A 17038-nucleotide genomic window follows, 5' to 3' on the forward strand; every position below is an offset into this window, starting at 1 on the left:
AGGCTCTGGAAGAGGGGAAAAAAAAATCCTACGTGGTACATATTCCCATTGTTGAAGAACAGACTTTTTTTTAATCATCTGCTGTGTCTGCAGCTATTACCTTGTGAGCCTATCTCTTGTTTACACTTACTCAAAAAACAAAACAAAAAATACTCTCAGTGCAATTAAATTTACTGGGAATGATTCACTGGTCTTAAATCCAAGGAAACCAGAAATACCCTCATAAAGCAAGGTTTGTCCCAGCACACACTAAACCAATGGGATGAATCCTGGGGAACTGACTAGGCCTTTGATTCTCATCCTTAATAAATAAGGGGCAAAGTTCCTTCCCATGCAGTAAGGCCAGGTCCTATTCCTGACCCCAGAGATCTGGTGCATCTTCTGTGCAGGGGTGATTTCAAACAGCCAGCTTAATAGAGACACAAGGTCAGATTCCTGGTGTGAGGTGCCTTTTTCCTCTGAGTCTAGGAAGCTACTGTAGATCTGACCCTACGTAACAGAGATCGGAATACGCCTGTCGCTGGCACTGGATAACCTCACACACCAAGTAAGGCTGCAGCGGTGGGAACTCCCTGCACAGGAGCAGCCCAGGGCCCACGTGCCATTTAACCCGTGGTGGTGTGCGAAAGATGACCGTTGTTCCCAACAGCCGAGTGTCTGCCACGTCTCCTCTTTGGGGAACGAGATGACAAGCCCCCACAGAGAAGCAGGAGGTAGAAGAGGCAGCTGTGTTTTGAGTGTTGCAGAACCCCAGTACCAGCACCGTATTGCCCCAGGCAGCACCTGCTCGCTCTCTGCTTGCCATCAGCACTCTTGTCCCTCTCCCATCCCCTCAGCTGATTCTGCTCGAGGTGTGAGCCTTACCAACAGCGTCTGACTTTGTGGTCTCTTGTTCCTCTGTCCAAGTGAGGTTGCTACTGTTGCTCGCAGCTCAGTTGTCTGTACAGTCTGCCGTTGCACTGTCTTCTTCTCCTGTGCATGTGTTCGTTTTGCTTTTGTCTGGTTGTGGGGGTGTTTTCTCCTTGTTTAATTGTCTGAGATGTACTAGTGTTGACTTGTTTGTTGTTCTCTTGCCTCTGATCCAGTCTTCACACACACACACACACAAAAACCAAACAAAAGACCCACAGATCAAAACAACAACAAAACCCGAACCCAGCAGCAACCTGAACAAAAAGGGTTCAGCTGGGAGAAAGCGACTGTGGCATCAGGGAGTTGACACAACAAGGTCAGGGCTAGGCAAGATACTGGTCAGAAGCTGTGGGAGAGAAAACAGGGGGTTGCAAAGCTTACAGCTGGCAGCTGTGTCTGTAATGGCAGCTCTGTAGGGACAAAGGAGTGGGAAGTGTGCACCATGTCTTAGCACTCATCCGCCAGATGCTTTGAGGGAGGCTTCTGCAGAATTAGATAGTGGGGGGGGGGGAATTTTGTGCTGCCTCAGGAGAGGCTATTTTTAGAGCAGAGGCAGAGCTTAAAACCGTGTGTGCCAATTCTCCAGAGCTGGGATTGGCGCTGGAAACATTCTCCCGCATTTCTGGTGTGAGGAGCCCAGGTCTGGCTGCCTGCGCACCGAATGGCTGCGTGCTGGTGGTTGGGATCTGTTGCAAAGGAGAGGTGTGGCAAGATCGGTGGAGGGAAGCAGAGGCTTGTGAAATCCATTGTATCAACAAGTAGCTCCTTTTTAAATTCAAGCAGCCACTTACTAGCACTGCTGAATAAATCCCTTGCCCCTCAGTGAGATCCCTGCAGGTAGCGTAAAGCCAAACCCATTCTATTCCAACCTTCTTCCCATTCTTACCACCTCCTTTCTTCTCAAGAGAGCCACACATGAAAGAGCAGGCCTGTCAAGCTGGTTGTCTCCCCCACTTTGCTTCCATTCTGGCATCTGTCGTTCCACCACATTCAGTGGCTCACGACAGGGTGGGCGTGGGGAAGGAAGAAGTGACAGGAGGCCAAATTCACCGTAGCTGTAAGAAGTGCTGTGCCAGGGAAGGGCTTAGCAGAGCTGCACATTGCTTCAGGAATGAGAGGAAAGGAAGAGCCCAAAGCCGCCACACACGGGATTTCAGGTGTAGCTCAGAGTAGACCCAGGTACTATGCATGCCTTCTTTGGCCTCTCACACAATAAGAAGGACCCTTCCCCTTTGAGGAACAGTTTGGGAAGGTGTCCTGTGATACCAGCCATCCATCCACCATGCCCTCTTACTGCTCAGCTAGCCCTTGGGCCAGCCAGGGACACATCAGCTGGCCCATCCTGGCTGAAGTATCTGGCAGCACCTGTCAATAAACAGTAAAAGACCAAAAGAGAGCCCAGAATGCATGTCCCAGGCATTCCCAGCATGGTGGGGTGGTTTTAGTTACTCTCACTGCTATTCTCTACCTCATTTTCCAGTTGCACTCAGCTGGGAGAAGAGAATCCCTGATAAAAAGGGATACTAAAAAGAGCCACTAAGATGATTTAGGGACTGGAGCATCCCTCCTACGAGGAAAGACTGAGAGAGCTGGGACTATTCAGCCTAGAGAAGAGAAAGCTCAGGGGCATCAATGTATATAAATACCTGAAGGAAAGGTGCAAAGAAGATGGAGCCAGGCTCTTTTCAGTGGTGCCCAGTGACAGGACCAGAGGCAAATGGGCACAAACTGAAACACAGGAGGTTCTGCTTGAACATCAGGAAACACTTTTTTTACTGCGAGGGTGACCAAGCGCTGGGACAGGTTGCCAGAGAAGTTGTGGAGTCTCCATCCTTAGAGACAGTCAAAAGCCAACTGGACGTGGTCTTGGGCAGCCTGCTCTAGGTGGCCGTGCTTGAGCAAGGGGGGTTGGACCAGAACAACTCCAGAGGCCCCTTCCAACCTCAACCATTCTGTGGAAAAAAAAAAAAACACAAAAGCCATGCAAATGGTGTCGGGTGAGCTGAAGTCCACTGGCTTTGCAAGAGACCAAGAGTTGATACTTCAAGACCGCAGCAGGCAGTGCAAACACAACCATCGATAGCCTTTGCTTACCTTGGATAAGGCCTAGGCAAGCCCAGGCAGGAGAAAGCTCTGGGGGAGCCAGTGAGGGAAGTCCTGGTCCAAGGTCATTCCCCAGCTCGGGAGAAAGCACGTTGCGAAGGAAACGTTTCACGTGTACTGGCTCCCCTGGAAAAGGGAGGGCAATGGTCACCCTTCACCTTCCCTTCTCCGAAGGCTAGAGGCTTGCAGGCGATAAATGACACAGGGAGCCTCAGTCTCATTTCAAATGTCACTTCAAGACAGCTTCGCAGCAGCAGTTTAACGTTCAGCGAGGCGTTGATGAAGAGTGTGTGTGTGAACACAGGCGGAAGGCCTCTTCTGCATTCAGGGGGCTCTGAAGGTAGAAAGAGCCAACAGAAGCTCCCAGAGCACCTCTGGATGTAAAAGAATATAAGTACTTTAACTAGAGCATACAGTACAAATAGAAAGACATTTGGATCAAATGCTTTGCAACCAGAATACGCTGGTGAAACAGATGTGTGTTTCAGCGACAGGCGATGGGATGTAGAGTAGGGGACAGACAGGGCATTATCTGTTAGGCAGGGACACAGGACTGCTGGTTCTACCTTAGGATGGAGTGAAGATGAGATGTCCTCTCAGGCCAGCCTGACTCACTGTGGTGCCCAGGAGAGCATGAAGAAGCAAGACTGAAGAGAGGAGAAGGGGAAAAAAAAAAAAAAAGCCGGGCCTGCAACCTCCGTGCACGTGGGCTGTTGGGGCAAAAGAGAAGGAAGCAGAGGAGTAGGAAAATGTGGGCAGGTGTAAGGAGGAGCTCTAGTGAGTCTGGGCTGCCAGTTTGCCGCATCCTGGCTAGGCTCTCAGGATGCTGTTCCAGTTTTGTATGTGTGTGTCAGTGCACGTCTGTGTGTTTATATCTGTGTGTGTCATCAAGTGTTCACTGCATGAAGCCTGTTCCTCTTCTTTAGTACCTCCCGTTCATTTGCACTCATTTCTTTTCCAATGGGGTTGCTAGTTCTAGTCCCCTTGTCAAGCTGAGCCCTGGGATTTCCGTGGAGGGGTGACACCAGGAGGATGGCTCAATCCTGCGAGGCGCTAAGCACCCTCAGCTCACAATGACGAAGGCAGTGGAAACCCTTGCAGGACAGAGCACACAGCTTAGGAATATTTTTTCAATAGTGCTCTGCAGTGAGAATGCAAGAACAAAACTTGGAGGGCTGTTTTCCCTGATTGTTAATCCTCCTTTTCTTTCTTCTGCACTCAAACCAGTTTTGCATGCATCAGACAGGCAGAGGTACAACACACGTTGATACTAACAGAGAGAGAGAGATTATACTCTGCTCCGAGTCTAATCATAGAATAATCTCTACTGTGGTTGAAAAGCAATAATGGCTAATTTTTTTATTAAATACACTTGCACAGGCAAATGTCACCTACAGCTTGTGTTCTCCAGCGGCCGTGCTGGGAGCGGTGACAAGGCTGTGCTGAAGCTAAGGGGAGCAGCTGAAGGCCGCAGAGGGCTTGGGGGTGGGGGAGGCAATAGAAAAAGCACACTGTGATTTTATTTGGGTCAATGAGTGAGTGTATTTCAGCCATTCCTTCCCTTTCAATAATATGTTTGTATAATAGATAACCAATTCAGCTCCTGAAACTAAGCCCGTCCTTTGCTGTTTGTCAGTAAAATAGTTTTTTGCATGTTTTGCATCTGAGTGTTTTTTCCAACCCTTTGAACCGAACGATACTCCTGGGTCAGAGGCTGGAGGCCTGCTAGGGGACTGCAGACGAGCAGGTCACCAGCTCACGGGCAGGGGTTTAAGAGAGGAGGAGGGACAAACATGGCTCGAATGGTGTGGGGAAAAAGCTGTGCCCAGCCTTGATCCATGAAGAAGGGCTGTGCAACTCCCCCCACGTTATGTGACATCGTAGGACACTGTCCCAGATTTTAGCCTGCTTGTCTCCCACTCACTGGGAACACAGGGAAGCTGTAAGGTCCAAAACTGATTTAAAAAGAAGATAAATATTTTACAGTTAAAACCAAATTCTGGGTGCAAGCTACCTCCAGAGAGGAGCGTGGGCCTCTCTTGCCTATTGCCTGCAAGGGCAAGCAAGGAAGGCAGGGTGCAGGAAACCTGGGGCTTTGGCACGGACAAGGAGAGGTGTGCTCATTTCCCATTCTAGCAGTACCAAAATCTGCCACCATGAACCAGTCCTTTAACATTCTTCATTCTGCTCTTTCCTCTCCTGGAACAGGACCACACATACACAAACAGAGCAAGCCTGACACTGAGTGGGACTTCAGCCCTTATGCACAAAGATGCTGATGCATGAGTTAGTTGTTCTACAAGTCTGGGCAAATCTGGACACATCTTACTCAGGCTCGGTGGAAACACTACGTGAAAGCAGAGCAGCAATAAAAAAAACCCCAACACCCAAGCAAAGAAACCCCCACAACAGGAATAAAACCCACAGCAGCAGGAGAGAGAGGAAAAAACCACCCAGGCAGCAAGGCAGGGAGCTGCTGTCGCGGAACTGACTGATAGTTGCAGGCACTGGCACCTCAAATTATGTCCAGGGGTAAAAAACAGCCAGCAACAGAGACAGATGATCTGACTTCTGTTGAGGTGAGAACAATTAGAGATAGGGCAAGAGCTGGAGCACTGCCTGGGGACTTCTCCGAGCTACCCACGAGCTGCTTCCCTTTGCACATCTTATAAAAATAATAATGTCATGTAGCCTGGTAATGCTGTTAGAGCTTCGTTCCAGCAGATGCCATATATCAGAAGATATCACCAAGATCTGGTAAGGCTGTGCTACCTCAAGGAATCAGGGGAAAGAGAAGGAAAACCAGCCAGCAAGGATACACTGTCCCAGGTCATTCAAAGCAAGATCTGACCCATACCTGTCCTTCACCAGACACTCAATCTCTGTCAGTGCTTGGTGAGAAGAGATGATGAGTAAAGCAGCCTGGTGGCACTTACTGAGTATCCAGTTGATTGAAGGCCTTTGGTTCCTCTTCTAATGCAGCTCAGATGGGCAAACTTTGCCTTATCCCAATGCCTGAGTGGTTGATGTCTGTGGGAGAGATGCTGGCTGAATCACGAGGTCCAGCAGAGTACCAGGAGTCTGTGAAAGCACTGACTCAGGGATGCACGCCACGAATGGCCTGGAGGTTGCAAGAGAAGCAGGGTGGAGAGGTAACCATTGGAGAAGGGCTTTTCTATTGTCATTTTTGGCTTGTGAAATTCTTGTGGGACAGCTGACCTACAATTAGCCCTCAAACTGGATCCTAGCTCCTTGCTCCCCAAGTGATGCAGTTACACAGTTGTGCTGCTTCTCAAGATACCCCAGGACCATATCTGCATTATCTGCCAAAAGCTGACGCACAGCAGCCGGACTGCCCACACATGCCCATTTGCTGCTACAACACCCCCTTTCTTTGTGCAGGGGTGACTAGTAAGCCCTACTCTTGTTGCAGCCACACTATCTTCCAGCTTTTCACCTGCAGATGGGTTTGCTATGTACAATCTCCTGTGCTTGCTTTGGTTTCTTTTGTGGTGCTTTTGTGTGTCTAGGCCTTAGAGCTGCCCTGGCACCAAAGGGCTACGCGTGACTGTAAGACAGGCCCAAGAGAGGAGAAGCCCCTGGCAGGGAAGGTGCAGACCTGGCAGGTTGCACACCCGGTGGACATACAGAGAAGCCACCCAAAGGAAGCAGCAAACTCTGGCATGTTTCTGTCAGGATCCCTCCAATAGATCCCCATTACTTACATCCACGTGCCAACAGCACTCAGTCACTGGCTGCAGAAGACGGGCTGCCTTCCATAAGCAAAGAACCTCCTGGAGCAGCAAGGCTTCCCAGGGCAGGCCAGTGACTTGCATTACAGGCTGGACAAATTAATCAGATTTGCCACTTTAAAAAAAAAAACAAACATATAGGGAGAATAATAATGTTGCAATAAAATGGAAACAGCCACAGACAATGGATTATAAAAGAATCGGAGTGTTTCTTCTCCATTCAAAACACAAACACAGGTTGGCAGAGAAATGCTTTGGGGAGACCCCTGTCTCCCGTAAGTCCTACAGCATGGGACATGCACCGGTGAGAAAGTGCGCGGCGCTCGCATCCTTGTACTTGCACAATGGAGCTCTCCTCCCAGTGGATCACATTCAAAAGTAAACACTTTAATGGATGGCAACTGAGAATAGACAGATGACCACATTATAAATCTGTCTCCCAGCTGCAATGTTGAAGCACAGAGAAGGCGTTTCAGCTGCCAGTGGCAAAGATGGGGAGTGATGGATTGCTTGCTAATCCATCTGCTCTTAGATTTGCTCTCCAATACAAAATACTATTTTAATAAAGTGCTATTAGCTCATAACTCACTCAGTGTCATGGAGAGGAGATAACCTCAGCCTGGGGTTGCCATCCTATATCCCTGCATGGAGTGTTAACAAATAGCTAGCTGGGTGCCACCTCCACAGGGACATCATTCACACCGTGAGCTGTCAGCAAACCAAAATTACTGATGAGGCTGGCAGAGGTGACAGAGGCCCTGCATTTAAATCTTTGATGAGGCAGGAGTTGAACAGTGACAGGTGGCCTTTTTTTCTCCTTTCCTGTTGCATTCCACATGAGCAGCAGCAGTGACAGCAACTGGCGCAGCTATTCAGCGGGCAGTAGGGCATGAAATCACCTAGCTGGTGGCTAGAAGCAACGTGCATAGCAAGAGGGACAAGGAATCTCTTTTCAAAGGCAGGATTTAGAGAGCTGGTAGCAATAGTGCCTGGGACACCTCGAGAGAGCTGGCTTCATCAGTCCAACAGCCCATGGCACATGATGCGAAGGAAGGAAGAGTAGTGTGCAAGTGTGAAAGAAGGGATGGAGAACTTTATTTCCTGAGGAAATAAAAAAATGAAGCGTCAACCCTGAGAAAAGCAGCACTTTCAAGCCTGACAGCTACAGTTGTTCCAGGTTGCACTAAGACCGACCAGGTGCAGAACTGCAGTGTGCATCAGCTACCCATGTTCCCAGCGCTCCTCATGCCACTAACCAGAACACAAGGATGTTGAGCTCAAACAATGGGATTATTTGGCTGGAACCTACCCCACCAGCTCCCAAAACACTGTCAGGCAAGAACAAATGGCATCAGTTTGTACAAGTGGAAGCCCATGCCACTCTTTCAATGCAGTGGGAAGACATGAAAACAACTGGGTTGGAAGACTGGATCCCAGTGCTCCTCATGCCACTAACCAGAACACAAGGATGTTGAGCTCAAACAATGGGATTATTTGGCTGGAACCTACCCCACCAGCTCCCAAAACACTGTCAGGCAAGAACAAATGGCATCAGTTTGTACAAGTGGAAGCCCATGCCACTCTTTCAATGCAGTGGGAAGACATGAAAACAACTGGGTTGGAAGACTGGACCCAAGCAAAACAAGTTGTCCACACCACCTCTGCCACTCCTTACCCGCCTTACCTGCCAGACGTTGCACCCCAAGCCTCCTCAACCCTCTTGAATCAGGCTCATCTCTGGCTTTTCTGCTCCACCTCCTCAGTTTTTCCCAGCCTAGGTGCCACCTCCCTCTCTTCTTCACAGGTAAGACATCCATCATTCAGCAAGAGTTTGATAAATGATGTATCCACACTACTGGGCTGGGTGCAAACAGTCCTTCTCCTGCTGCCAAGGGTAGAAGTGATTATGGACTTTCAGGCATTGTATTAACAGGGATCTCTCAGAAGGGGGCTGGGGGACGTGCCTCCTCTGCCCAGAGCCACAAGCTTCTCTAGAAAGGAGGATGAGAACTCACTGCGAATTTCAGACACATAGATGCTGTCGCAACCTACCAGGTAGGGGCTGTGGAGGGAGATTGTGAACAGAGACAAGAAAACAAGTGAGCCCTGAAGCTCTCCACTCCTGGGATTTCAACTAGCACCAGGGTTGCACGAGAGCCTACAACACATTGCTAACAAAGCATGAAGAGCACAGACGTGCAAAGCTCTGATCAGCTGATTGATTGCTTGAGGATTTTTGAGGGCAAAGGGAGGTTGAGACACACAGGACAAGTTCTGTATGTTAAAGAGCCCTGTTCCTAGGAGTAGTTCCTAATATACAGTACAGAAATGTCTCTACTTACCGCTCCCCCACCTTTTAAAGGAAAATAAACTAAAGAAAACAGACTTCATCTAGTAGAGAGAGCATCATCTTCCGGGCTGCCCAAGAAGGGGAAAGAACTTTGCCCCTTGGGATACAAGCAGCCCCAGCTAGTGAGACACACCAGAGCAACATCTCAATACACACCAGGAACGCTAAGGCATCCATGTGTTCTCAAAACCACCCACGTGTCTGTCTTCAAGACGGACAGTCCTTTCCATCCACATGAAGCCCATGCAGCAAAGCTCAGGTAAGGACTTGTGGCATCCGTCGTTAAGAGTGGTCATTAAAAACTCACGGAAAAGTACTTCTGTACTCAGGCAAACCTGAGAACCCTTAGGTCAGCCTATGCTTCCTGCGGTCTTCCCTGCCACAGCAAGAGGCTACTTCTAGCTAATTGTTCTCCCGAACCTGCAATTAATCACTGTTGCACAGCAGAGAGGCATGTGCTGCATTACAAGCACTGCGCTCCCTCTGCTTCCACGTAGGGGCCTGATGCAATCTGAAGGAGGAATCGCATGAAACAGCTGAGACGGCAACTGCTGTGCTTTTCACACAGCTTTCCAGCAGGATTCTCTTCCCAGCTATCGGTATCAGCAAAAGGGCAGTCAGACAGCGTAAGGACAAGACAGAGTACCTTTCCCCTCCCCCCAGCTCCTTTCGTGCTTCGTGGAGACGATTACGGAAGAGAGGGGAAAAGTATTGAAGGTGTGTGTCACAATTAAAGATTTTAATCACACAGTGTCAGACTGCTCCCTCACATAATTCATTAGCAAGGGTTTTTTAGCAGAGTGGCTCTGCTTAGCTCCCTTCCATCTCTTGGGGCTTAACAGAAATATAATTTAGTAAAATTGAAATAGGAAGGGGAAAGCCTAGAATAGCTAATCCTCTAGTCAATCAGTGGACTAAAGGACAACTACACCTAGGCTGAAGGGGAGGAAAAAGAATGGCATTCAAGTTTATTTCAGTCATTCAGAACAAAGTACGCAGTTTCAGTTTATGCAGTGATTCCTCCCTTTCCTCTACAGCATGCTTCCCGCAGCAACGTACCTTGCAACAAGTAAGCGTTAGCGGGGCATGCAAGTCTGGGCACACACTACTGCTGTGGGACACCTGTCCTTAACAAAGGAGCAGCTTCTAAAATGCATCTTCAAATTCTCCCTTGGCATCCAGGGGAAAATATCAGAGAACCGTTTTGAGAGAAGATGGCAGCCCAAGACAGTGATGGTTTGCAGCCTCAGGAACTATTTCTTTCCTGGTGTCCCACAAGGCTGCCTGTTCTGAGGACGCTGGTGACCAGCCCTGTTCCGCTCCCATGCTCACAAGCTCTTGTCAGGGTGCATCTCTCAAAGCTCAGCAACAACCACCAGTGAAATGGGCAAAGCAGAGATTGCTGTCAGTTCCTGTCGGAGGAGAACGTCTCAGCAAGGTACTCAAGGGCACAGATTTAGGTCAGGCAAATGTGCTTGCATAGCGTAGTTACAGAAGGGGACTCAGAGCAGAGCGCAGAGTTCAAATCCAGTTCAAACTCAGAAAAAAAAAAAATCTGTGTGCCTCTTACATGCACACAGAACAAATGTCATCTGATCAAGACAGGCTTGTGTTCCTGACTTGACAACGGCACATTTCTCAAGTGTTCCAGAAACGCAGCAAGACTCATGTAGCAAGAGCAGCTTGATAGCAGCAGCCAGTAGCAAACAAGCCCCACTCATCTCTCTCTTCAGACCACGATGGACACCTGTATGGCAGACAGACTTACTGAGCCTTGCCTTCTCACCTCCTTAAAGAGAGAGAGATGATGTACTTGGGGGAAAAACGTATCTAGGGCTGCTCTCAGACTAGCTGTAGCAGCAAGTACCTGGCTGGAGAAAGCAAACAAAGCACTGTGGGCTGTATAGTCAGAACAGACACATCGGAACCTGGGAAGCAGCGGTTTCTGCTGCAGCTCAGCAGTGTCTGAAGGGCTACCTAGCATCCTGAGCAGCGCTTTCAAGACTGCTATAGGAAGTGCCAGTTGCTCCACTGCAGTTCAGATAACCTTCTGTGATCCAGGGAGTGTGTGCAGTTATTCTACAATGCTACACTGGAGGGGCATAAAAGCTCTCAGGCTTGGAACGCTTAGCACTTCAGCACTGAGGAGTCATGCTCCAGAGCCTTTAGTCCCTTGCAGTGTACCACTGCAGGCTGGCTGTACAGCCATCCTCCAGGAGACCCAAGCACAAAGAAGACAAAAGGCAGTAGCCAGGCACCAGCAGGTCTAGCCACATCGCAAGGGAAGTCCCAATGCTTATCAGCCAACCCACTGCACAGCTGTAGTTTCTCCAAGTGTTGACTCCAAGTTAACCAGGTGCAGCTGTGAACCACACCAAATACACCTCTGTAACACAAAGTCTACCCTGAGTCTGTGAAGGGGTGACAACAAGAGAGCAAGGAGTGATGCCATACAGAGATGTGAGCAAGGAGGTATGTTATGGGCACCATCTGTGGAAAAAAAGATGAGAAATACCTCTGCTGGAGCATAAACCCTACAAAGTTAAATATATGGGAGTAGCAGGCTTGGACAGGCCCTGTGTTCCCACAGACCCATGTCACTGGGACACTCCAGGACAGTGTTAAATGGCTGAAAAGGATTTGGAGTTTGGGCCTCTAGCAGGCCAGGCCATACAGACTAACACAGTCAATGGTATTTCAGCAAGGGGGTCCTTTAATACATTTGCTTCTGCCTTATTTAAACCATTTTGCTTTCTGGTGCACTTTAAAAACATGAAATCAGAGGCAGACTGAGGCAGTAACCCCTCCCTTGCACCAACGGACACATTTCTCTCAACACATGATTCCACCGTTTGGAAAGACCCTCCCAGCTTTCTCCCATGCCCACTTTGATTCCACCAAACGTTAGCCCAAAAGACCCTCCCAGCTTTCTCCCATGCCCACTTTCCCACACATGCTGGTCTGAAGCCCGCAGACTTCTCACACTGGTGTTCCTTTGGGGAAAGGCAGAAGTGGGTTTCTGCCAGTCCCTTTGTTTGCTTCAGCACCCTCCGTTTTCAGCCACTCCATCTTCTGTTTGTGTTGCTGCACAGCATCAGCTACCCGGGCATCGATCATGGCCTCTGTAAGAACACCGTCCTCTGATGCATAAGCTGCAGCCTGGAGAGGCAAAGGCAGAAGAGACAAAAGTTAGTGATGGCAATTCCTAGGATCAGTGAAGGTCTGAGACTGGTCCCTCTCTCTTGTTTCCCCCCACACTACCTAGCACAACATCCAGTCTTGTTCTAAGTCAGTGGTGGTACCCAGAGCAATCTGGCATATCGCCATCGGAAAGGTTTTCCTTGATGCAGCTGTACCAGGGACCAAAATACATCAACTGCCCAAGCACAGAGACACATTCACAGCTACACTAAAGTCTTTGTCTCTGAGCTACTAACAAGCACCTTTGCCTACCTGCCTCTGGATTTCCTGGGAGGCAAGATCTTTGCATTTGGAAGAGACAAGGCCACAGGTTCATAATGCTGAACGTAGCCAGTATGGTTAGGCTGCAGTCACACTTGGCTTGTTTAAATTTCCTCTCCTGCTTTAAAAGCGCTGCACGTTTGAAGCCAATAAGGTAAAGAGTAATAGGTGCATATGGTGATTGAATGACTCCATCCGAGACAACAGAAAATGTTTTAAACACTTACACAGGAGAACTAGTATCAGTGCTAGGGTGAATACGGGCAATGTGGCACCTCTAAAATGATGTCTAATGTGCACTAATCTTGCTTTCCTCATGCGTTCTGCTAGGAATCTCCCCCTGCATCACTTCTGTGTTGTGTCAGCTCCCACCCCATACTCATCTGCCCGTGAGACCTTCCCTTTTCTCTGCGCTCCGTTCATACCCCAACTCCTGTCTCTCCAATTCTGCTTGGTAAATTAACACTTAGTCCTGTTGCTACTTTGACAGGCAGTACAAATTTTATCATAGTTCCTTGCAGAAAGGGCTGAAAACTACTGACATCCTTGCCAAACAGCCCACAATATTTCCAGTGGCAGCTTAGGGGAAACAGGACTGCGTGCCATTCCGCTTCAGCTGCAGCAAAAGGATTGTCACTTTTGTCCAAACATGCAGGACAGCTAGGACTCCACCGATGGGCATTTTGCAGATGACAACACAAGCAGCCGTACCCTCCAAGGAAGGGAAGGATGCTTACGCTGTTAGCTGTACCCATCTCCAAGGTAACAAAGCAACTCCAAGCTACAGATTGCTAAATCTGGTTACTCCCTCTGCAAGTGCTCCTGCAAGCGACTCAGTACTGTGGTTCCTTGTACAGCTATGCTAGCGAGGGAGCTAGACACTAATCGGGGTGGGACCCCCTCCAGCTTCTCACATCCATGCTGCCTGCCCCAAACTTCCGTCCACATCTTTCTCCTTCTACAGAGCTATCACATCATGGACTATCACATGCCAACGCTTCTGTCTGCAGGGGGTTCCCCAAGATCCTAGTTAGGAATATAAACTTTGGCTTTCATGACAGGCTGAAGTGTGCTTCTGAGGTGTTACATACAGGCTCCATAAATCATTAATGGTGCAAAACATCAATTATACCAAGCAACGAGGTTTACTGCAGAAGCACCACAGAAGGAAATTACAGCGTGACCATTTTATGCACCCACTGTCCAATGACGTAGATGGGAGAGAAGACAAACCCCAGAGTAAGCTGTTGCACTGCTCAGTATCATCACAGTACTGGCTAGCCCAGTACAGTAGCTTATGCCTGCCTATTAGATTACTGCTACCTCACTGCAGGAGGAATAATTATTTCAAGAAATGAGCAAAAGGTTACCCAAGCTGGTTTTCAGCCTCCTCTAGCCTGCTTTCCAGCCCTTACTTGGTAGCCCTTTTTGGGGGACTGGCTAGATCACAAGAGGTCTCACTGCACAAACCACATGTAACCATAGAGCTGGCAGGCCCCGGTTTTTACTGCAAGAAGCATCAAAACAGACCCTTCCCTGCGCAAAACCTTTATAATCCTTAAGGCAGAAGTGACAAGTTAGGCTAATGCTCATACTTCAAGTTAGGAGTAAACACTGGCCACAGGCAAGGAGTGCAGAGAAATAGAAGGTCTACAAATAGAGAATTCACTTTGCATAAAGGCACTTGTCCTCTGTATTCAACAACAGAGCAGGAGGCATCCTGAACACAATGAGGCAGTGACTTCCCACAAACACCAGGAGAAGAGCAGTGTTTTCATAACCTGCCTGCTGCCACAAATATTTATACAACATGTATCACAACATGACCTGTCTTCTCTCACCACTGTAAAAGGGGCATGGTGGAAAGGTTCTGTTCAGTTGAAGTATCCTCTCTGACTCACCCCCATAACCCACCCACCCCCACCCACCCTTTTTTTGTTTGTTTGTTTGTTTTTGCAGGACATGACTGGGGACTTAAAGCTAAAAGGAGCCAGCACCCTTTTGTCACCACAGCCCCTCCAGCCAGGAGGATTTGGCGTTTTAAAATGGAGTAAGTGCTTTCCTGGGATGTGCGTTATGTGCCTCCACAGAATAGAGAGGATGTCTTCCCTTCCTCCCTGCCACTGCATAGACCATAAATTCAACTGTGGAAACTCCTGCAAAGCTGTGCAGTTCACGCTCTGTTGATTTTCTCAATGACTTTCTATTTATAGAAAGCCTCAGGCCCTAGCTGTCAAAAAAGCAAACGGGAGAAGCAGCTGTCCCTTCTGGGAGTAGCTTGCACACACACAAAAACAGTACTGAGCTTCATTTATATTCATACCTCTGCCTTCTGCATGGACAAATTTTAACCCATTTTCTCCAGTGCAACTATTCATGTTTTATAACTCAAATCCAATTATGAAATAATCTGAAAACAAAGTATTTGGGGGGGAAGTAGAAGGATGGAGCACAGATGACAAGTCCAGCCTAGATGACTTAATGTTTCATTTCAGCCAAGAACCATGGTTAGTTTGGCCAACTTAAAATAAATCCGTATCCTTTGAATCACATTTATAATGAAAACAGCCTGCTCAAAAAAAACCCCAAAACACAAGCACCCTCCCACTTACTTATAACATCCTTCAGCTCAGACCACTATAGAAACATTAAATTCTTCCCATAACTTGGTCAGGCAGATGATTTTTTTAAATTATTTTTTAAAGATAAACAAGGTTCAGGGAGCAAAAAGGCATTTATGTCAGTGGCACAACAGGCAAGGAAATGACAGGAAGCTCATCTCTATTGTTAACACTGGGACATAAAACTCCTGGGAATTCTCTTGAAGTGTTGCCAAAACAACTTTCCAGAGATTATGGCTTGGAATAGCGACATCTGACTTTTTCTGACATTTTATCTAAAGTATATCAACGGGTTTAAGTACAGGGTGCAGAACTAGAAAGTCTGCACATTACTATAAACAGATCTGAAGGGAATTTTTAAGTGTGTAAATGCATCTAATCCATGCTATATTCATAAAGGATTAGATATGGGGAATGGAAAAGCACAAGGACAAAAGGGAATGCTCAGTCTTCTGCAGAAGAGATTAAAATGGATTTCCAGCATGCAGACTATTAGCTGTGCCAGACAGCAATATTTTTCCCAGCGCTAGAGGTTACACCCTCTGCTTTTCTGCATCTTATTTTTTCTATTTGGTAAATTCAGGACAAACTGAGCCAGACTGAAACAACAGTGAACTAGAACTTCATGTAAGTGACAGCCAATCAATTTCAAGCCCAGCTTATAGTGGAATTAAGCCTATGAAAGCTGCAGCTATTGCTCAGGCTTCTAGTTTAACTGAGATGTTTTTGTTAAAAGCAATATTGGCAGACCACTCCAAAAACATCTTCATGGGAAATGACTGTGAGGCCACGGGACAGCAAAGTGGCCATACGCTGCCGTTCTAGGGTACTCTCGGTAAGAGCCGACAGCTATGATGGTTTCTCCTCCTCCTGCTTCAGAACTTCACTTTTCCCCAAACCATCTCTGAGGTTCAGTTCTGGCCATGAGAGATGACCCCAGGCAAGCTAAGTAGAGCTGATGAGGATCCTAGCATCTCAAAACTCCATCAAGTCCATGATAAATACCTTCCTGTGCTCCCTGTCCATTTCCTCCAGCACTTCTGCAGATTCAGGAATGGAAGCAGGAGTAGCAATGCAGATTCCTCACTGCCTTTCCTAGTACCACCTGCCCTTCATGGGTGATTTGATTAGGTTTCATCACACAGAGGTTAGGACTAGAATTGCAAGCAACAAGGCTTCAGTCAGCTTGAGGTAGCAGGACAGACCCTGTGGAACACAGCAACACTTCACCGTAGATTAAGCCTGCCATTCTGCTCCCTCGGCATTTGTCTCTGTTGTCCAGACACTGGTTGAAGTTTTGTTCCAAGACATGTCTACAGAGGTATAATGCATACAGACAGCAACACTGCAAATGACTGTTGGAGGAATAAACTAATTAAGAAAGTATATATACAAAGCTGAGGTGAATTAAGCAACAGGCATGTTGCAATTAAGCCTACACTTTGAGGATTAGCTCCAAGTCACATCAGGGCACTATGCAAAATAGCTGAATAGCTGAAAACAAAAGGCAAACAAAATGCTCCCATCCAGCATTCACAACCAGCAGTTTTCACTAGGGCTTTGTGCTATAATCTTCCTCAGAATGGGTCAATTGAATTTATTTATTAAACAGAGACCTTAGGCATATTACATTTCAGCAGCTGAAATCTGCTGTTTACCAGCTCTGTAAGGTGTTAACTAAGATCAGAAACAGAACTGTTAAGGGAGATACCTTGCTTTTCCCTTTTCTTGGCTCCTCCTGCCCTTCATCTTCTCAACTTGTACATAATCTCAAACTCTTCCTGCCTGTGTTGTTAAATTGACATAATGCTTTGGGGGGGGGGGGGGGAGGACACGCA

The 17038-nt window shown here is 47.8% G+C and overlaps 1 protein-coding gene across 1 annotated transcript in view; it reads right to left on the minus strand.

The window, feature by feature from the left end:
* Positions 1–12015: 12015 nt before the first annotated feature.
* ATAD3A (ATPase family, AAA domain containing 3A) overlaps positions 12016–17038 on the minus strand; it is a 29650-nt gene continuing 24627 nt past the window's right edge. The window contains exon 15 of the mRNA XM_009274169.1: positions 12016–12276. Coding sequence (XP_009272444.1) covers positions 12097–12276 — 180 coding nt within the window. The 3' untranslated portion in view covers positions 12016–12096. The remainder of the gene's footprint in view (positions 12277–17038) is intronic.

The sequence above is a fragment of the Aptenodytes forsteri genome, unplaced genomic scaffold (assembly GCF_000699145.1).
Source record: "Aptenodytes forsteri isolate BGI_AS27 unplaced genomic scaffold, ASM69914v1 Scaffold16, whole genome shotgun sequence".
NCBI classification, from domain to species: domain Eukaryota; kingdom Metazoa; phylum Chordata; class Aves; order Sphenisciformes; family Spheniscidae; genus Aptenodytes; species Aptenodytes forsteri.